This window comes from Python bivittatus, unplaced genomic scaffold (genome assembly GCF_059951505.1).
Source record: "Python bivittatus isolate LINGU-HERP-01145 unplaced genomic scaffold, Pbiv_v1 ctg000700_np1212, whole genome shotgun sequence".
Lineage (NCBI taxonomy): Eukaryota > Metazoa > Chordata > Lepidosauria > Squamata > Pythonidae > Python > Python bivittatus.
Genome location: NW_028277098.1, coordinates 10217846 through 10240425, shown reverse-complemented (window position 1 = coordinate 10240425; position 22580 = coordinate 10217846). Strand labels below are relative to the sequence as shown.

At 37.1% G+C, this 22580-nt stretch overlaps 1 protein-coding gene across 1 annotated transcript; it reads right to left on the bottom strand.

The window, feature by feature from the left end:
* Positions 1–968: 968 nt before the first annotated feature.
* Positions 969–16186, bottom strand: PRG4 (proteoglycan 4). Its single transcript, XM_088153998.1, has 4 exons — positions 16114–16186; positions 8010–8132; positions 6481–6597; positions 969–2693 (listed from the first exon to the last, which is right to left on the bottom strand). The coding sequence occupies exons 1-4, from the start codon at positions 16184–16186 to the stop codon at positions 2536–2538; spliced, it is 471 nt and encodes a 156-aa protein (XP_088010124.1). The 3' UTR covers positions 969–2535.
* Positions 16187–22580: the final 6394 nt, after the last annotated feature.

Here is a 22580-nt window from a genome sequence, read left to right as displayed (position 1 = left end):
TTGTATGACACAATTTAAAAAAATCTAAACTCAAAGTACTTCAAATTATTATCAAAATCTTTTAATGGATTTATTCTTTTACCACACTGTTTGCAACTACTGTAAAACAAGAAAAGAAGAAAACTTGACCTTGGACTCCCCTTTTTGCCTCAACCACTGGCCTCTGAAGTTAACTCTTTCCAAAGCTTCAAACATAATAAGGCAACATAGCAGGAACAGACTAGACAAATTTGAGATTCTGCTGGGTCCTAATATCAATTTTACTCCCTCCAGTTCTTTGCAATGTGATAGATATTGTTTAAATGAAAACAGGAAAGAGAAGTTAATGCTGCTCCTTCTGGCTTGTAGCCTTCCAGATTGTACCAGCAGGTTTCTGGGTTTGTCAGCATGCTACAACTCCTAATGCTTTGACAAATTCACCAGATTGCTCTCCTGGGCCCAATTCATTTAAAGATGAAAGATCTCAGTACTCAGCACTCCAAATGAAATCAGCAAGGTTTGTTTATTCTTACCCTCTACTGGAAGATTAGCAAGGGCGTCCAAAGGATATGGTTTAAAAAGTCAAGGTGATTGCAACAGTGTAATCAAAGGTCTTCCTATTTTTTATGTGCACCGCATATGTGACACATGTAAGAAACAGGCAGAGCTTTGCTCACACCATCATGGCCATCTTATTTATTTATTTATTTATTTATTTATTTATTTATTTATTTATTTATTTATTTAACCATACCCTGAAGACACCCTTGAAGATTAGGAATAATACTTTATTTTTAAATTTTTAAATTCCTTTTCAAGATAGAAAAATGTACATTACTTGTATGTCTGTTTCTCTGAAATCCTTATTCTTGGATGCTTAAAAACAATCAGAAGGCATACCTCTGATTTCTTCTTCTAATTCCTCATTATTTTTATCATTTGTCTTGGTTGTATCCTCAGGAACTTCTAATGAAGCCATTGTTTTCCGAATCATTGAAGATTTTGAAGAAGTAGAAGACTGTTCAGAATGTTCTACAGTCATCAAAAAGATAAAATTTCTAAAGATTATAGTTCTTGTTCACAGATGGAGTCCCTGGAAGGGTGGAATACATAATTTGGGGCTTTACGTTGCATATGGCCCTCCCTCCAAAGTCTTGGACATGGCCCCAAATGCTTCCAAACTTGATCCCACAACTGTATTTTTTATAGAAGAAAAAAATTCAGTTAGGATTGTGCAGAGACCATCCAATCTGCTTCAAAGTTTGCATTCAATGGTTCAGATTGGTCCATCCCTAAATTGGCCTCAGGTCAATTTGTCCTGACTAGCTGCAAAGCATGATTTGGGCCATACTGAAATGTACCAGGCCTTCTTTAACCTCTTCTCCCCAGTTTATAAATGTCTTTTGAGGCATTGTGCAGAAATAGAATGACTGCTGATATGCTTCAATTAGCCTCCAAAAAGATTAAGCTCCATTAGATATATAATTTGTGGACAATATTTGAAAGTAAGAAGATACTTTTTTTCTATCTTTTCAGAGTAGAAACTGAAGGACCTTAAAACCTGTCCTGAAGCTGGCTTCTCAGATTGTACATTGGTTCAGATTTTTACATTATAAGTCAACAAGTTTACACACCTGCTGGACTATTACAATTCCCTATCCAAACAACACTGATAGTCCAAAATTCCATGACTTGCCTATAGGACTCAGAATGAAAAAACATTAAAATACAGGTAAATAAGAATATCTACAGCATTAAGTTTTTCATCAGCATTTCTCTTTCCTCCCATGTCATTTTAAAAACTGACTTCCAAAACAGTTGTAATATATTACAGTGTTTTCTGAATGTACATATATACATGTATACATACTGTATCTATCACACTATTCCCTTTTGGGGTAAGCAACAGTATGCAAAATGTAGAAAGGGAATAAGAAATAATAAGACAAAGACATTAAATGCATGGAATAAGGAAAAACAAAGCAAACATTATTATAATTGGTTTACATTAACTTTATACAGTATGCTTCGTATCTTTTTTCCCTTGCAAAACATTCTTGTTTTCATCACATCAATACACCACTTCATAAAATGCCTTTCGTTCTTTAAATTTTAAGCCTTTAAGAACTTTTTAAACTTTAAGGACTTTTTGTTCTTTAAACTTGAAGCCCAGGGAGAGCAAGGGAACTCTGTCTGCCCAGGTGATATTGGATGCAGTCCATGGCAAAAATAAAAAATAAAAAAAATTGGCCCCTCCTTGTTCTAAACTGCAGGTCAAGTGGAAGGTAGAAGCACCTGACCTTTGCACACTTAAGTTCCAAATATATAAGATGAAGAAGTATTTGGTTAGCAAGCCACCTATGGCAGTCAAGACTGCAAATTTGATTCTGTGGAAACCATTAAAAGGATGTATCATTGTGACTGAATTTTTAAAAGTATTTATCCATCCCAACATTTGCCTTTCTCCCCATTCCTGGGAGGAATTTATATTTGTGTGTATGTGTGTGTGTGTATTAACATGCACCCCCCCGCAAAAAAAAATTCTTCCAGAAAAATTCAGGTAAGTTTACCTTCCATAGTTTCATGAGACACCTTCTTGTGCATCTTCTTCTTTAAAGACATTGGTTTGGGTTTTGGCATAGGTTTGGGTGAACGTTTGGTTGTTGACTTTGGTTTGGAGGTTGTGGTTGGTGGCTTGGGTGTGGTGGTCCTTGCTAAAGAAGCTGTCCTGGGGATTTTTGAGGGAGCTCTAGTGGTGGTGACAGTCACTGCTTCTGCAGAACCAAGCATAAACAACAGATCTCAATTGAAATTCCTTATGTATAATTTAGTTAACTGATTCAAGTTTGTAATTTGCTGTTTACAATTTTTAACAAAGTCTTGTTAAAAGAAAACCTTTTTAAAAAAATGTCTACATGTGTATTTCAGCTCTGATTTGCCAAATTCTGCTCTCCTTTTCCCACCTCAATAATGTTTAAATTAAAACTTATTAGCAAAGCAACACCCTGACCCTTTATATCATTATACTATTGTCGTTAAGCTAAACATATATTATCTTGAATAAATAAATTAACTTTAGATGTAATTTCACTGGTATTTTAGAGGTTATCATTGACCGTTTTTGCCTCCTTTTGTCACTGAAAAAGGAATCTGTGTCTAAGAATGGAAACAGGTTTAAATTTAATAGCTATATATACAAAATAAGATAATTTTGCTAATACTAACTTACAATGTAACTTAAAATAAAACTGTATAATAAACGCCTATTATAATATTTTGCAGTCCAACAAGTGGCAAATGGCATATACAAAGAAACAAGGTTTAGAACCTCTATAGTTACTATTGGGACAGCAATCAAATAATAGATGTAGGTAGCAATCAGGCTCCCTGCCTGGAATTCTCTGAAGAAAAGGATAAATCAACTGGTTTGCCCAACCCTATGAAATGAGAAATTCCACAGAGCCTAATCCACAAGATCACAGCCTCTAAGAAACAGGTAGGTAATTATGAAACTACCCAATAGCATTGCAGAGGGCAGAATCTTAAGTCCTACTACAGTAAAGGCCCAGCAGATGTTCTGAAGCAGTAATGTTAACAAAAGAAGGACCTAAAGTGTGCCTGTTGTTAAAAACCCCATGATTCAAGAGGCCAGGGGCTTCACTATGATCAGGTTAGCGATCCCAATCCCAGACACAATAACGTCTAATAAGTCTTTTGGCATGGTTGAAGCCTTCAGCAGAGTCCGATGTGAGGACAAATGCAAGTCATTGAGCTTCTCCATCAATTTTTTAGTTGTTTTCAAAATCATCTGGGAAGAAAAAATATTGGGGCAAGTTCTGCTGGAAGAAAAAATAATTCCAGCCACCGACTGAGAACATGACTCCAGAGATATTAGCCACTGCTCCAAGTGAAAAACTGCATTAATTACAAGCTGGGGACAGCCAAGGTAGATCAGAGAATCTTTGATTTAAATTAGGCAGTTTTCTAAACATACAGATTGGTATGTCATGAAGAAGGTGAGGGATAGCCTTAGTTTTGAATGCCTTGTCAAAATAACTTGCCACCAGGTCAAAATAACTCTTCTTTGTGCAGAAGAATTTAAGGGCTGCTATTGTGCTGCTGTGGGCACAGACAGCAGTATACCTGAGGTCCTCTCTCCATCACAAAGAGACATGAAGAAGCACCCCAAGATACCTGCACACAAATACCTGCTCAATTTTGTTCCTGTTGATTTGATAGATGTGTATCTTTTGAATATATATGTATATTTGCAAAAGGCAGCACCTTGATCTTCTGAACAGAACAGAAATTTTATTGATTTAGTCATCTGACCATATCAAACCTTGATTTTCTGGAAAGTAGCCAGCTTTTCAACTTTGCAAAAGATAGCTAGAGACCACAGTGCCTTTCTCATGCCCATCTATGAAGAGACAAGATTGCTGCATTGTCAGCATACAATAAAATCAGAGCTTATGTACAGTACATACCAGAAAAGAAGGATGAAGAATTGGGTCAGAAAATGTCTATATAAATTAAAAAGGAAAAGGTCTCACCACTCTTAGGGTAAGGATGTGACCCAACATATGACTTAGGAAAGTGCTTCTTTCCAAGAGTCATTGGGACAGTGCTGAGCTCACACATTGCACTAAGCCATGAAATGAATAGTTTGGTTTGACTGGTTTATGCTTAATGATGTGCAAAATCACCAATTGTAGATTTTAAACCATGGTTAATGGTTTAACATAGAGTTTCATAATCACAGGCCCCAAGGATTCATGTGACATCTATAATAAGCCATGATGACATCTTTGTGCAAATGGGCAAGTTTATGGAATGGCATCATGACATCTGGTGCAAGTCACGTCATTTGCATGATGACATGAACATGCACATGTCATCATTTGCTCCTTTCCTTGGATATCCAAGCACACAGCTCCCAAAAGCATGCAGTACAGTTGCTACTGGCACTCCAAAAGTTCTCACCATATTATAAAGTTAATGTGACAGTTGGGCAAAATTAATAAATACATAACTAGGGAATACAGGTAGTCCCCAATTTAAGAACAAGGTCTGTCCTTAAATCAAATTTGTATGTAAACTGGAACAGTATTATTGTATAATACTGTATAAGTAGGATTGTATAATGAACTTGAATCATTGTGTATTTAACTCAAATATTGCTACAGTAGGCTTCATTCTTAACTATGGGTCATCTGTAACCTGGGCGTTCTTAATGCAGGGACTACCTGTAATCAGATTAACTGTTTAAATGTGAATGTAAGTAAAATGAAACTAAACTTATTTTTTAAATGCAGCTTCATCCTGCATTCTGGAATTCAGCCCAAAGCTGGGGAAAAGGCACACATCTTTGGCTTAGCATTATATGGGATAAATGGGTATGACTTGAACGTCTTTCCTTTTCTTTCTTTCAACCTCACCTTTGCCTCTCTCTGTCTCTCTCTTCTTGTTTGTGAAGGAGTTCTTAAAAACACAAAAGCTCACTCCCAAGTTGGTTGGCATGAGTTGGCCAAAGAAAGGCATTGCTTCAGTATTTATTTTGGTCATTTTCAACTTGTACTTACATCCAGGACAAAACAGCACTTCAGGCAGAAGTGATTACAAGAGAAAAATAGATTATTATTGCCACTTGCCAGGCCAAAAGGCATGTTTTCTACTGTCATGACATCTCTATCACCCCTTTCATATCATACTGAATTCTATTCTGGCATAACTCTGTTGAAGTTAAAGAAGTGATGTTTGCCAAAATCCAGCCTTGTCTGCCTAATTAAATCAGAGCCAGTACAATGTGGGGTTGGGTGGCACAGACCCAGGATACAAATGATTTTCCAATAAATGAATGGTTCCTCTCTGCTTTAATTTTATCTTCAAACTAGTTAAATCTCAGACCTGTGCAAAGCATGCAGAAGAGCTGTGCAGAATTGACGAATGCAAAGAAGCACCCTCTTTTCGATCACTCCAAGGCACATCACATCTCTTGTAAGACCCATGCAGATGTTTTGAAGGTTGTGTGTGGCAATCTCTGCAAGTCCAGCCCCTTCACTTTGCTTTCTTTTAAGCAGTAGCACTCAGGGCTGACAATCCATGTCAGCCTAAGAAATTGGTCCTGTCTGAAAGACAGACCTCTAACTTCAATAATTCATCTCATCTCTTTGCTAGATGTTCTTGTAACAAAATCTGGAACGAGCAATGTAAAGGCATACTGTTTTTATTGAGGTAATAAACTTATGCCTGGTCTATAAGAGGTGAGAAAAGGATTCATGTTCAGCCTTGCCAACATTCACAAGGCTGAAGTTCCTCCAAATTTTCTTTTCAACCTAGAAAACTAGTGTGTCACACCAATGACCTTTGTCCCTGTCATGCAACTTTTCCATGTGCAAGGGCTAAGCCTGGATTGTGGTATTAAGAGTAAGTCCAAAAGTAAACTTCATGGTCTGTTACAAGCTACGTATGGGAAAAGAAGCAAAAGACTTTGAGACTCACCTACACATGCCTGTTTAAAGTCTGCACAACACTTGCCAAACTTGTGACAATCTGGATCACAGTCACAGGGTCTCCCCCGGACAAAGCGGTCAGTACAACGTCCTTTACAGGAGAGTTCTACATGGGATGGTGGAGGGAGATTAGCATTTCTTGCCTTCATAATTGGAATAATTTTTTCATTGTGTTACTACTATTAAGTTCCAATATTGAAAATTAGCATTCATGTACAAGGACAGCTTTGTAACACTGTGAATATGATTTTGAATCCACACGCTAGTCCCTGCAAACCCATTCGTTGTTGCTATGTTGCTATAAAAAATCCCTTTGATTGTAAGAATCGCACTATTTCATGGCTCTGGAAAACAATTACTAAAATATATTACTTAGGTAAAACAGCTATATCACTGAGGACTACATTTGTTTTCTGTTTTGTAACTGCAAAACCGATCTTATTTAGCAAAATTTGTTTATATCCTTTGGATTTTATGCTGGAAGTTTCTGATAATGATCAAGTACAATATGGTATATATCTCTCTACTTATATAAGCCCCACTCTTTTTTTTTTTTTTTTTTCCCTGTTTGAATGTCAGGCAGTTGTGGAACCTGTCAGCAAGATATTGTGACATAGCTACTGGCTCTAAATCAAGCCATCTGTAAAATCCCCAGTTACAAAATGCATGAGATACAAGGGGTGAACACTCATTTGGGTTCTTCCATATGTAATGTGGTAAGTATGAAAGGTAGAGAACTGGAGAACAGGTTTGTTTGACCTAACATTAGGTCATCTGGAAGTGATAATCTGTCTGTTAATATTGGGATCCAAATTACACACTAAACGATACAGGAAGTTTGAAAACCTATGATTAAATGTGTTTGGACAGAGGCTCAGTTTTCACAATATGATTTTCAGAAACCGGACAATTCCCACTATGGTGATTCTCACCGCTGGTTGTACATGAACTATATCTTGTCAATGGCTTCTCCATGATATTTCCTCTCTGGTAATGTGCTTTGCTTCCCAGAAGATTCCTATACAGAAGCATATACATTTCTACATATGTATATGTTTCTGCATATGATTCCTATACATTTTATATAAGAGTTATTCACATGACATAAAATGCTTCATTATTTCCCAGAGGAATCATTTATTTTGTGCCAGAAGAACTAGTTAGATAGTGACTCATAGAATAATATTCTCATCCAAGAACTAGTTAGATAGATAGCAAATCGTAGGATAATATACCCATTCTCAAAATGTGGCAGGGGATGCGCTGAATGATACAGGGTAGAAAGTAGATATGATAAACATCCAATTAAAAATTACATCCAGTTAACCCTCCCTCCCAGCTACACGTAGCAGAAGGTCAGTTATGTGCTATCCCTCTGGGCAAGACCATCCACTATTGCTATAGTTTGAGAAAACCTAAGTACATTCCCCAAGGTCCTCTAGACAAGTCATTATTTTAGTGGAACAGAATACTGCTCACTCTTCTTTTGAGTTAAAAACAGACTGAGTGTAGACTTACCTGAAAGGCAGACTTGTTCATAATCTGGGCAGCACTCCTTGTAGAGTTGGCAGCTACTGTCGCATTGGCACCCGGGCGTCCTAGAATACCCATCCCCACATCTCCCTACACAGCTTGATGCACCTAAAAGTACACAAAATTGCCACCCCAGAATGGTAGGTTAGGAAAGAATGAATGGGAGGATCATTTCCTCTAGAAATGCAAATCTTCGTTTCCATCTGAACACAAGCAATATATCTTAAATTCACTCCTGTCACAAACAGAAACATTTTTCCAAGTAGTAAGCATGTCTTTGTTGAGCTGTTACCAAGAATTTTTCCTAGGCAATCCTATAAAATAGAATTTTCCCAGGCTGGGGTCTTTAAAATGTATAGGGAGTACAACTCCCAGAATGGAAAACCAGAATAGGCTCCAGCAATTCCTGGAGAGGCCCAAATATTTGGAGGATACCAGGTTTGGAAAGCCTATAGTAATAGATGAGAAGACTACATAGCTATCAAAAGAAAGATTCATAGGTTTGGCATTTTCAGGATCTGAAAATATGGGTTGTGATCAAGAAAATTTCAAGGAGAGCTATGAGACTTTTTAGAAGCTCCAGTTTCCACCGCTACTCTTTAACTTCTATGAAAAATATCTCCTGAAGTTTGGGAAACTCTAGGGCATTTGTCACTTGAGAAACTTTCCATAACCTGCCCAGTCCCTCCCCCTGATGTGTGGACTTCAGCTCCTAGAATTCTCAGCCAAATATTGCTACTGCTGAGAGTTCTGAGAGTCAAAGGTATATTCCTAAATATACCTAAATACATACAGGAGATATTTTGTTGTATTTAATGAACACTAGTAAGGCAAATCAGCCAGTTTGGAGATATGCTATTTCATGCGGCCTTTCAAAAATGATAATATTAATTAATTAACATTAATATGATCATATGTAAGGGATCATCCCATTATTTCCCATAATAATCCTGTACAATGGAGATGAGTCAGCATACAGACAGGAGGTTCAACAACTGGTCTTGTGGTGTGGTTATAATAACTTGGAACTGAATACACTTAAAACCGTGGAGATGATTGTGGATTTTAGGAAGAATCCTTCTAATAACCCCTCGACAGCCCAGTATCAGTGGTAGAGTCCTTCAAGTTCCTAGGTTCTATAATTTCCCAAGACCTGAAATGGACACTTAACATTATAGCCATCATTAAAAAGGCACAGCAAAGGATGTTCTTCCTGCGGCAACTTAGGAAGTTTAAATTATCCCAGGAGCTCCTGGTACAGTTTTACAGGGGAATCATTGAGTCTGTTATCTGTTCCTCTATAACTGTCTGGTTTGATTCCGCAACCAAACAGGACAGACTCAGACTCCAACGGATAGTTAAGTCTGCAGAAAGGATAATTGCAACCCGCCTGCCTTCTGTAGAAGAAATGTATACTGTAAGGGTCAAAAGGAGGGCAGAGAGGATATCTGCAGACTCTTCCCATCCTGGATATAAACTGTTTCAACTTCTTCCTTCAGGATGGCGCTACAGAGCACCATATGTTAAAACATCTAGATACTGAAACAGTTTTTCTCCCTTGTGCCATTGCTCTGTTAAACACTACATGACACGATATGTGCTGGACAGTGGCTTCTCCCTTTGAAAAAGTTATTTTACCGTGTAGTGCTATTGTTTATTATCATTCCTTTTTCTGTTGTTATCCAAACACACTGTTGATCTTGCTGTTTGTCACCGAAGACAAATTCCTTGTATATATTTTATACTTGGCCATTAAAGTATTAAAGTATTCTGAAGTAGTTAACATGAGAAAGAGAGGGACTTAGCCAAAGCAAGTGACTTGCCCATTAAGCCTTGTATATAAGAACCTATCTTATTAAGAGAGACAAGAAATCCATCCAGGTCTGTATTTCCTGTTCTGACTGGTAATACCTCCCCAGAGCTTCAAGAAGAATTCTTTCTAAACTATACGAGAAACACAATGCAGAAAAAGATCTTTAAACTATTGAGGATGACTATAAAAAACTGGAAGAAGAGCTGCAGAAATTCCCGCAAAAAAAAAAAAAGAAAAAAAGATATTAAAGCTAAAATGGACTTAATTAAACATAAAACGGGATCAATGGAAAAGGAAGAAATAGTACAAGAAATCAGAAACATTAAACAGAATTATTGTGAGGCTTATAAACTGAGAATTAAAAGGGTTAATCAACTGATAAATGAAGAGGGACAGACTTGTTCTTGGCACTGAGGGTGAGAAAAAGATTATACAAGATTATAATGAAAAATCGTACTAAGAGAATGCACAAAAAGAAGAAGTAAAACAATATTGAAAGAAACTACTTCAGATGTTTAAAGAAAAAACGAGGGGAATACAACAATGATGGAACTGACAGAAGCTTCAAAAAGCAGAAAGTTTGAAAGGACATTTATTATTGCTTTCTCTTATCCAATAATATAGAAAAAGGAATAAACAGCTAGATATTTTGGGATATTGAATGAAAAGGGTGAACTCAAAATTATGCAAGCGCTGGAATAAAGTATAAATCTGAGATATATAGTTAAAAATTGTATTTGATTGTAAATGTTTCAAGAGATTAGACTAAAATTTATACATGGTTGAATATAGTAACATATAGATTTTAAACTAGAGACATTTTTGTTGAAACATGTAGTGAAGAATCTGGTTAGAACTGTAACCCGGTTAGAACTGTAACTGATATTGTAACTGATACTGGTTAGAACTGTAACTTTTAAGAATTGGAAAAATTAAAAAGTACTTATGCAGGAGGAAGTTATTGAAAATTATGGAATGTGCAGAGATGAGTTAAATTGAGATTTGAAATTAGAGTAAGAAGATAAGTAATTTTATATGACACTGAGAAAATATAGTAATGTAATGGATTAGGAAATTTTATAATAGAAATTTGATATTAATTATTATATATATACACATATAATCGATAGATGAAAATGTATTACTAATCCTATTGAAAGTTAAAATTTCTTGTAATAAATGATTCTATAGATTAGCTATGAATGATTAATAATTGTTAATTGATAAGTATACAAGTATATTTTGAATAGATGATATGAGAATTTAAGATTATGAAAGGGGCACCAACGAGTTGGTAACTGGTTGACACACGGTATAAAATGGAAGATGCTTTTTTTATGCCTTTCTATGTTTTTGTTTGTTCATGTATGTTTTGTGTTTGTTGTAAAAATAAAAAAATATTTAAAAAAAAAAAAAAGAAGAAGAATTCTTTCCAAGATTGATCTGGAGATGTCACTGATCAAAGCTGTGATATTCCTATAAAAGTTGCTTAAAAAGTACTGACTTACAGTACTTCTTCTCAGCCTCAGATCAGCAATGTATTAATTACACTACATTGGCTCTTAAAAAATTAAACACATTCAGAATTTGCTCAGTAACATTTTTTCCTTAATAAAGTATATTCACTTTCATTACCAATACAAATGTAATAATAAATAAATAATAAATTACCAAATAATATAACACTAGAGATGTGTTGAAGTTATTCTGTGGCATTATAATATGCATTGCTCTGCTGTTCTGCATCTACCTTACATCTATCATAGCAAAAAGAGTAGCTTGATCTTGTGGTTGCATGAAAGTAGCCCAGATATACCCACAAGGAAGGCTAGGTTTAAAAAAAATAAAATAAAATGGGAGCACTGGTTCCATCTATTATCAACTTACCTCAAGTTGTTGTTCTTCAATTGGCAATCCTACCATAACTTCTGAAAAAAAATGTCTCTCTACACACCAACCAAACATACACATTTTATTTTCTCCCATTATCAGACTAAGCAAGCAATACATTAACTCTTGAGAGCCTCACATTAATCTCCATTTTGGGAAATTGCTCCTCGGGGGCCATTAAATAGATGATGCAAGTCTCCCCAAGGGAAGTGGTGATGGTGGTAAACTATTGGCTTCAGTGGAGTTCAGTGCACCAAGGCGCCTTCTCTTTGAATAACAGGCAAGCCAAATGAAATTATTCAGGACAAGGAGTAATAAGCAGTTACATTCACATGAGCTGGGAAACAGCAATCATTTTTCTAACAAAACATAATGAGCATGGAGGTAACTATAAAAAGTTCAATAATTTTTTTACAATGTAATTCTCTTACAAAAATACAGTTAAACATTTTATAAGTTGCCCTGACCTAAGTTCTCCAAAGAGGATGGCTAATATATTTTAATGATGTATTTCAAGCTAAGGAAGGGCAAAAACCATACACAGAGTGTTGGGTGAAATATTACTCCCCATTACTCCCTCCCCCCCTGAAAAAAACAGAAAGAAGGTTCTAAAAATAAAGTGAAAAAGAAACCTACCCACATATTACTCTGAAATCTTTTTAAGAACTATTTCTTTCAGTGGAAGAGAACTATGTCCATATTGGTATGACTCTGAATTACTCATGGTTTATCATATACCCAGCATGATTAAATACAATTTATCACAATCATCAAATGCAGCCAATCAGCATGGCTGAGATTGTGTGCAATCAATACACATAGGAACATTCTGATTTTTCACCCAAGTTCAATTTTAAATTTTTCAGTACAAACCTCTGAGATTTCTTAACTGAATTTCGATGGAAGATAAGTTTTTTCTCTCTTTGTCTAACAGTCTTTGTAAAAAGTATCTATCCTGTAATTTACAGTGAATATTAATCAAACAAATGAATCATCCATTCCGCTGTATCTGTTCTACTGTATTACTATAACAAAATGAGGCCAGCCAGGAAGCCTACCCATTCAAAAAGGATTTAATGACTTCTGCTGGCAACCTATCTTCTCCTGGAGTTTTGGCCCCTGCCTTTTATTGGATAACCTTTTTAAAGTCCTCTGTTGCAATCAGGGGCCACTCTTCTAACACCTCTACCAATTGCACCTATTCCTTGGTATTTTCTGTCTGCTTTACAAAACTTTGTTGAAAGTATGTAAAGTCACCACAGTCATCAACCACCAGGACATGTGAACAGTTCACACAGTGAACTTGCTAATCACCCCCAGCAGCCCCTCGTTAACAATTCAGTAGAAGAAAAAACCCTGCCTAATCCCCAGGAAAATACACACAGATGCTGACTCCAAAACAAGCAGCCACTCAGTAACCCAACCCCACACACACACACACCCCAAGATCTCTATAAATACCCACAGAAGGGTCACTTCACCCTGGGCACAGAGAGAACTGCTCCTGTCTGTGCTCCTGCACTCTGAAGATGCCGGTCACAGGTGCTGGTGAAACGTTAGGAAACAAGACTTCAAGACCACGGCCACACAGCCCGGAAGACCCACACCAGCCATCAATGAAAAGCCTTCCATAGCAGTGTTTCTCAATCTTGGCAACTTTAAAACATGTGGACTTCAATTCCCAGAATTCCCCAGCCAGTCTTCAAGTTGCCAAGTTTGAGAAACACTGTTCTAAAGGCTCTTATATGGCTTTTGTTGATCTTTCTTCTGCCTAGACTGTAAAGAAAGCTTTTAGCTACTAATATTGATAGATAGCTTCTATTTTTTATATACAAACTATGTAAGGCATAAGTATGCAGATGTGTATTAATTTAATGGGAATATCCACCAATAACGTTTGGATGAACAGAAGGGTGAGACAGGAATTCTGGCTCTTTTCCTATTCTTTTTTTATATCAACAATATTATAATGAAGATTTCCTCTTTTTCTTTACCTACATTCATTGATAAATGGAAGATTGTCATACTATTATATGCTGATGATATGGTATTAGTCTCTATAACACATTGGTAAACACAGGCTCTTAGGTAAATTGAGTAAACTGCCCAGAGTCACTCCCCAGTGAGATGGGCAGTGACAAATTTGAGAAAGAAAGAAAGAAAGAAAGAAAGAAAGAAAGAAAGAAAGAAAGAAAGAAAGAAAGAAAGAAAGAAAGAAAGTTAATATTATGGGACTGAGTTGCTTAAAATAAATGATTCCATAACAAAAGCAAACATATTTGCTCCAAAGCCCCCAAAATATAAATGTTCTCTTGATGGTAATGTAATAGAATAAGTAAGTTAAATTAAACATTTTTCTCCCAAAATTTATTTCTTCCAGTGTCTTTGAAAAGTTCAAATATCAAATACAAAGAAGGGTTCTGCTAATAAAAAGGATGTTCCAATCACATTTTTGTTGGAACTCCTCACAAAATCTGAAGCAAACAAACATAATGCAGGGGAGGTACAGGTGGAAGATTCTCAAAGATCAAACCCTGTCCATTAGTGAGCATCTCCTCTCAGTCTAAAGCTTCATGAAAAGAACATCTGTGGATATAATTATGCTATTCAGAAGTTTTAGATGATAACTTCCACCATGCTATGTTGTAACACTAACTAGACTTGAGCTCCATCTCTTTAGTATATATAGCAGCTTACCCTCTCTGGATCTAAAGGCTGATACATAGAATTAGGAAACTTTTCTCATTTAAATCTCATTTCTAGTACCTCTCTTTCAGCATACTATGAAGATGTTTAAGACAGTAGACCATCTATATACTATTAAAGCTCTCATGTCTGTAACCTTCAATTGGGTGAAACGGTGCCTCACAGGGCAACAGTGCCTCACAAGGCAACCTTTTGAACAAAGGTACCTCAAATGGGCTAACTTACAGAATGCGTCCAAAATCCCATTACTCCTGTGGAAATGAAATTTGTGGCTGCTTCAGCACTGCTGTGCTGCCACGCTGCTGCAGTCAGCCCAAGTCACATGATCGTCATGGGCATATCCCCAACCTCTTTCCCACCTCCCTCTGTCCCCTGTGCCCAATCAGCTGGTGGCAAGGCCTAATGGGCAAGTGGTGATTAGCTGCTTTGGAAACAAGAGAAATTTGAATTCTCTTAATGGCTCTGGGCATTGAGGAAAGGATGAGGGAGTGACTTGGATGCCTGCTGGTGAGATAAGGCTGGTTGGGGGGCACTGGTGATCAATGGGTGAGCCCTCTTCCTCTCTCAAGGGAGTGGGCCCTTCGGGACATGCCAAAATGGGGATTGGAGGTGCAGTTTTCCTCATGGTCCATGGGTTCCTTTGTTCCACCTCCTCCCAGCAAAGTGACAGGCAGTTCTGTGGGTCAGCTGAGGAGGAGGCTTCACCAGGCCTCTCCTGAGGGTTGTGAGGGGGAGGACAAATGGTTCAAGTCTATATTATATGTGGGAAGGAAGGAAGGAAGGAAGGAAGGAAGGAAGGAAGGAAGGAAGGAAGGAAGGAAGGAAGGAAGGAAGGAAGGAAGGAAGGAAGGAAGGAAGGATTTCTGATGCTCCCTGCCAGCTTCCCACAAGCAAAATCAACGGGGAAGCCAGCAGCTAGTCACAAAATGCTCCCACTCCCACTGCTTTTTTGCCCTTGGTCATTCTGTTTCTTTGTTTAGGTAAGGAAGTATTTCTGAAACAATGACTCAAGGGGTCAAAAACCAATGCAAGAAATGGGTTAAGCTTTCATTTGAAAACAAACTTATTTTACATTTTTGAATCAATATGTGAGGCAAAACCTAGATACCCTTCAAAAAAAATTTCTTCCTTAAATTACATAATATAGTGTGCAATTTTTAAAGTATACCTTTTTTTTCAAAGTATATTAGGAGAACATCTGTACAAAAATACATAACATTATTTATTGCAGTAACTTTGCAAAAATTGAATACATCAGGCAAAAACGCAAACAAATGTGAGAATGTCTGGAGAAATATGCACAAAATACATAGTTTAGGGCAAACTTTTTAAAAGAAAATTTCTCAGGTGAGTATGGCAATTGAATGAAAAAAGTGAAGCAATGAGAAATCCAGATTGGCAGATTGCCTGTCCCTACAATCCATATGGTGAGTACTTTCAATCATTACAGGGGAAGGAGGATCCATCACTGGGGAAAAACTCCTTTGGGTGAAATCTCTCTGGCTCCCATAAATACAAGCACCAGTTGTAAGATTTCCTGCGTATGTTTTTATTCCTTTTTATTCCTTTTCCTTTTTTCCTTTTAAACTGCATGACTCTGTTTTAAGGAGGCTATAACCTGAGCAGCCATTCTCAAGCCATTCTCAAACTTGGCTGTTTTTGCATGACATTTTACAGTACCTTGTGAAGAAACTTGCTGTATTAAGAACACTGGGAATAAAAGTAGGGGAATCTGGTAGATATTCCATGCCATGGTGACTTTTAATGTGCACTTCTTTCCTTTAAATAATAAAATATTATTTATTATAGTCAGAACAATGCCTTTATTATTCTAACAACCCATAGCAGAATATCAGAACTTTATTTTTATCTACAAAAATTTACAGATTATTTCATTAAGGGTTAGTCTTAAAGGACCACAAATCTGTCTCTTTCTTTGAACTATAATGTAATGTGTGTGTGTGTGTGTGTGTGTGTGTGTGTGTATTCATCATGCTAAATATAAATTTAACGCTACACCATTAATTTGTCATTCTTACCAATTAAATTATACATTAGATTTTTCATATAAACTAAGCATGAGCAATACGTTGGACAAGATAATCCAGATGGAAAATGTTGAAAACTATGCTCAAGAAAGAGAAATGGCAGGTATTTTATGGGGGCATTAATCCTTCACTCTCTGAAATAGGTAATAGATAAAATGGATAATATATCAACCTCATAAATTCTGCTCCCTTGCCCCTTTAAAAAAAATAATAAAATTGCTTTTAAAAAAAAACACACACTTAAGTTAATTTTTAGAAATACCTTATCCAAAAATATATATGTACTCCCTTTCAAAACCTGTCAAATCCAAACAGTATTAAAAATTAATTCCCATCTTGCACTTTCTCCTGCATTTATTGATTGAATTATGTTTTATTTCTGGGTGTCATCAAAAGATAAAGCAAATCCTTTAAGTCAAGGTCTAGCTACAGAAATTGGGATTATTCCACTTACCGTTCAATGGCCAATTCTGTTAGCAGTGATTCCCTGGATCCTTATATATATTGGTAAAATTCATTGGGATGAACTAATTAGGCAACACATTAGACAAAGCCAACTGTGACAGCTCATGACAGCAAACTTTCCACATCTCTTGGAAGTCATCCCAGAAGACTAGACAGCAACATCTGGAAAACACACCCATCAAGAAAAAGGACTATAAAAATTTAGACTTATTAGTCAACACACTTTCGAATATTTTAGTTAAGTGAACAAACTGTCCTGAAAGTTCAGATGTATCTGGCAGAAGCTACCATTAAGAAGCAGCAGGTATGATGGACTGACGGACTGACCGACCTGGGGGATATAAGTGATTCTGAGCTTGCAACTATGTCTGTTCCTGGGCTCACATACCTGCCCTCTGCATCTGCCACAGAATCCTGGGAAAAGAAACTTTAGGGCTAATGCATGTCAGGCAGGTGCTACACAGCTACCCACAAATGCTCTGAATCACATTTCTTTCTTCAAACCTGAAGCACTACACAGACCTAGTTTAGTTTAGTTTATTGACATATACAGTCATAGACCAAACATACACAGCCCTAGTAATTTGTACATTCTCTTCTATCTCTTTGCCTTGCTATAGGTATATACACCAATCTCGTCCAATCTCTAGGCCACCCTGTATTTGTTGATACAGAGCTGTTAGAACTGTAACTAGTTTCAAATAGGGCAGGGGGCATTTCATCTGCATCTGGTGCTTTAGTATCCCCTGTACTTCATTTATAGTAGAGTTCGTTCTGAAGCACTGTATATTTTCTTTCTACAAATGTTCTGTAAATCTCAGATTCTGTTTGTAAAGGATTTTAGTACATTTTCTTTTAACTAATTTGTCTCTCTTAGATCTCCTCCATAATTACACTTGAGAAGTCCTATTTTAGCTGTACATTTACCTGTGATTTTACCATCTTAAAATCAACTCTCATGTTTCTTTTTCTTGTTACTCCATCTTGACTGAGATAGTACCTTTCCTTATCATTTCTTGTTTCATGTTAAAAATCTGCATTCAGGTCATCATGGGTCCTTTTTTGCCCAAACTTTCATCCTTTGTCTTTTCCTGTTTTCTTGACAGCAGTTCTGAAAGTCACTTGGATCTTTTCTTCTCTGAAACTCTGGGGATCTTTTTCCACTTCATTTTTCACAATGCCTATTATCTCTTTCCATAGCTCCTCATGAAGTGGGATGCACTGAATTTGTTCCTCATACTGATGTTATATTCTCATGGTCGAAGGTTTCTAATTTTAACCTGTATATCTAACACTCATGATCTTCCCACAATCTTTGCCTGGAAATGTCCTGGTTAACTGGATTGTACTTCTCCATCTTGTTTTCTATTCTGTAGCAAATCTGATCCTGATGTTGTTCATCCCAGTGATTTCCAGATGTAGAATCTGCATTTGTGTTCTTGGCCAGTGCTAGCAATGAACAAATTTTCTTTGCAGAATTCTATTAACCTATGTAACCCCCTATTAAACAAGGGCTTTCCTGAATTCAAGTTTCCCCAAGAATCCTTCTGGACTTTCCCCAGAATTCCCACATTTTCTTTAAACAAAGTTTGGCTGTAGGTGTGTTCACCCAGTCTGAGAACAGTTTGAGAATTTTTTTTACCAAACCCTCCCTGGGAAATCTAGTACACATAAAAGAAGCCACCTCTTGCTTGTTAACAGTAAACAGAATTATTATTGTATACACAACAATGAGAAATCACAGCTCTAAGTTCTTTAACTGGTGGTGGCCTTCATTTACATCAAGTGTTTCCCAAGAATTAGGATGTCATAATGTATTGGCATACTATATGTGCAGATCCAAGCAGTGTGGCCTTTTGTAATTGACAGATGAAAAAATTGTCAATGCACAGATTTTCTAAGTGCCGTCCAAGGCTTTTGGGTATGGCACCTGGTGCCAAAAACCACTGGGACCACCACTGCCACTTTATGCCATAATCTTTCAACTTTCAGAACTTGATACTTTGTGATCTTCTCCAATTCCTTATCTTCTATTCCACTATTCCCTGGTATTGCCACATCAATTATCCACCCTTTCTTCTTTTCAACCACAGTTAAATCTGAAGTGTTATACACCAAAACTTTATCAGTTTGTATTCAGAAATCCCACAGTATTTTAACCTGCTCATTTTCAACTACCTTTTCAACTTTATGTTCCCACCAATTTTTCATTACTGGCAGATGATAATTGCCTCCCTCAATCCCCTTTTTCTGCTTCTTTGCTTCTCTAACTCTGCTGCCTGCCATTTAACACATTGATATAAGATGTCTAGCATTAATATTCATTAGATATCCACTGATTCGAAGAGATGCAATCCTGCCATTTATTGAGTTGTAGCCAAGCACATATTTAGCACCATTCCTTTGAGCATTATTTCTAACTCTGATTACCTTGGCTCTGAATAACCCTTGTCTGTCCTTTAATAAACAGAGTTGATGGAGCTGGTGAAATTAAACATTTCAGAACAAGTTCTGAGGAACAGAGAAGCCTGACTGCAAGAAATGTACATATGTGACCTTGCCCTGAAGATGAGTAGGCTCTGGCTGTAGCCCACTAACATTCAAATGGATTTTCTATCTGTGATGGATTTGTGGCGTTCTTAAAAAAAAAAAAAGACAAGGGAGGGAGGGAGAGGAAGTCTGGACTACCTATTAGCCTTGTTTAGGCTGGGAATGTAGAGTCTTATCCACTCTTCCTACCACAGATACTGACTCATTATGGGATGTGAAAGCAATGCAGCATTGGATTGGGAGAGGAGAGGAGAGGAGAGGAGAGGAGAGAATCCAGATGCTCTGGAGTCTAAATCATCATCATCATCACCTAGAGCAAGGAGCACATGAGGTGCTTTGTACTGCAGAAGGATCAAGGAAGGAACAGAAAATATAAAGAGGAAACTTCTTCCTTGATCTGGTGCCTTCTAGAGATATTAACTACAACTCCCATCATCCTCAGCAATTGTTCATGGAGTAGAAAATGTAATTCAACACATTTGGAGGGTATCCAAGAGAACACCAATCTAGAGGGTGTCCAACCTTTTGAATTTTTTTTATGCTGCCCCCACCCAACTGTTTGTTTTTATGAGGCTGAAATAAAATTTTCTAGCGTGACCATGCTATTTCTCCCATTGCCTCCCCCATAATTTGATTAGATTTTCTGAATAGAACAAGGAACAGAAATAAATATTGATCTGAATTACCTGGAAGGACTCTTGCATTTAAAAGAAGGAAAACATCTGCTGTGATTTTTATTTTAAAAAAAAACTCAGTGAAACATGAATTTGGATGTTGTCTTTTACACCATGTTAATCTGCTGTAACAGTGTCATCACACAACTTCTCTGACTGAGATGAATAAACATTCCCAGAAAAATAACACCCGTCTTTTGGCAGTCTTCAGGCTTGGGTGGGAATGGGGTGACCACAGACATATAAATAAGATGTAGTGTTGTTGTTGTTATTTTCAGTTACATAAAGAATATAAGTTTCTCATCATGTAAATAACTGTTTTGACATACATGCAAAAGAAATTACAACAGGAGTTGCTACATACTACATTCCAAGGAGCACACCACAAAGAAAAGCAGTAAGATGTTCTGTTTAAAAAGTGGTGAACAATGCCTTATATTCAAAAATCTTCTGAGGTGACTCTGTTCTAGTTAAACTGGGAAACAAAGTTATGTAAACATTGGGTTGCTGATATTTTGGAGCTTTACAGACAGTGTTATACGTGATAAAAGTTATTATTTGTTTACCAAATTTCAAGGCCACCCAATTCATAATGACTCCGGATAGAGGACAAGTTAAAAAGCACATTGGGTAGAGTTAAAACAAAAAGAAAGTGAAATCTTGTGAATGAATGGACCTAACACCTCAATAAAACTTGTATTGTTTCCTCTAGGCCCTGCGGTAGAGCCAGGAATCGTTCTGGTTCGCTTGAACTAGTTATTCACATGAGTGACCCACAAGCCACTGTTCAGTAGCCCCATCACCTCAGTCCTATGCTGCCACCCTGTTGCCATCTTCTTAACACAAATGCATGTGAGGCCTAGAAAAGGTTCGGCTTCTTTAAGGTACAGCTCATGAGCACACTCATGCCTAGATACAAAGCACCCTCTCCACTTTAGGTTTGAATACACTGCAAACCACCAATGTGCATGCATGTCCATTGCATCCCAGTTCCCTCCCAGTTTATGTTGCCCAGCCCCTTCTTTGCTTCTCTCTGTATCCATCACAAAGAAGATCCTAGCTCTAGTTTCTAGGGTTCCTCTTCTTCCCTAGATCCATTGTCCACTCTTCCCCCTTGCAGTTATAAAGCAAACTAAGAATCATGCTTAGAGGAAACACACATTGTCATTTGTGTTAAGTTAAATTGGGAGAATCATTATCCCTCCTTCTTCTCTTATATGACAAAAATGTCACTGGAAATAGACAAGGAGTACTTTAAAAAAATATTGTGCAATTCCCCTGCCTCAGAATTTTACAGGTAATGCCTGATGGCATCATTTTTCCATTTTTAACACTTTCCTCTTTTCAACTACCTTTTTCTTACCAACCCTCCTCCAAAAAAAATCTATTTGGGAGATAAAAGCAAAATAGGACCTCTAAGAATACATGTCTCAAAATGTTTATTTACCCCAGCTTTGTTCCTACAAACAGCCATTAACCACAACAATTTTTGTTTTCACAGCACACAATTGCACTGTATGGGTCAAAATGGATGCTTTGGGACCACAGTGTCCCCATCCACTTTCTCCAGGAAGTGCCTGATAGCTTATGAAGGCCTGCAGCAGAAGAACACCAGCAAAGCTTTGTTACAACTCTAGCACCAGGCAGGCAGCATTAGGCTTGGCCAGGCTTGGCAGAATTCTGCAGTACAGGTTTCTTCTCCTTCAACCATGCTCTCTCCAACACTTTTTCTTCAAGGGTGGGGTATACCAAATGGGATTAGAGGCATCTGCAAGACCCAGTGCTTTCGTCAAGATGAAAAAGCAACATCGTGCCATTGTACTGCAAGCTCTGCTCCTTTTCTATGAGCATGTGAGGTCACAACATCTGTACAAAGCATCATTATGTCATGATGCCGTTTTTCTCATTTACCTCTCCTTGATTACTTCTTCAGATGCCTCTGAATGGGGCAATTTGTGGGTTTTGCTGTTCCTGTACCATATCTGACTGAATGGAATTAATTAATTGCTTTGAGGTAAATCTAACTTTCTAATGATTTATTTTTGGGTTTCCCAATATCTACTAATCATTGATCCAATTAAGTGTGCCACAGGACCTGGGCCACTGTGAACTCATATCAGTGTTATACTATTATATTATGGTTTCCCTCAATTAATACTAAGATCTATATATTGGCCCAGTGCTAAAATTCCATTTTTGGATTCACTCAACAAGAAAACACAATTGTTGGGTGCAGGTAACACACTATACTCAAAGAAATAAAACAGACTATTTCTCCACTGGTGATATAACCTCTTCATATCATTATCTAGCCATCACTTACTAATGTTGGATAATTCCAGAAGATGCTTTACGTCACTAGTGGAGAAATAACCAATGACAAAATAATTGCTTGGTTCTCACAGTACAC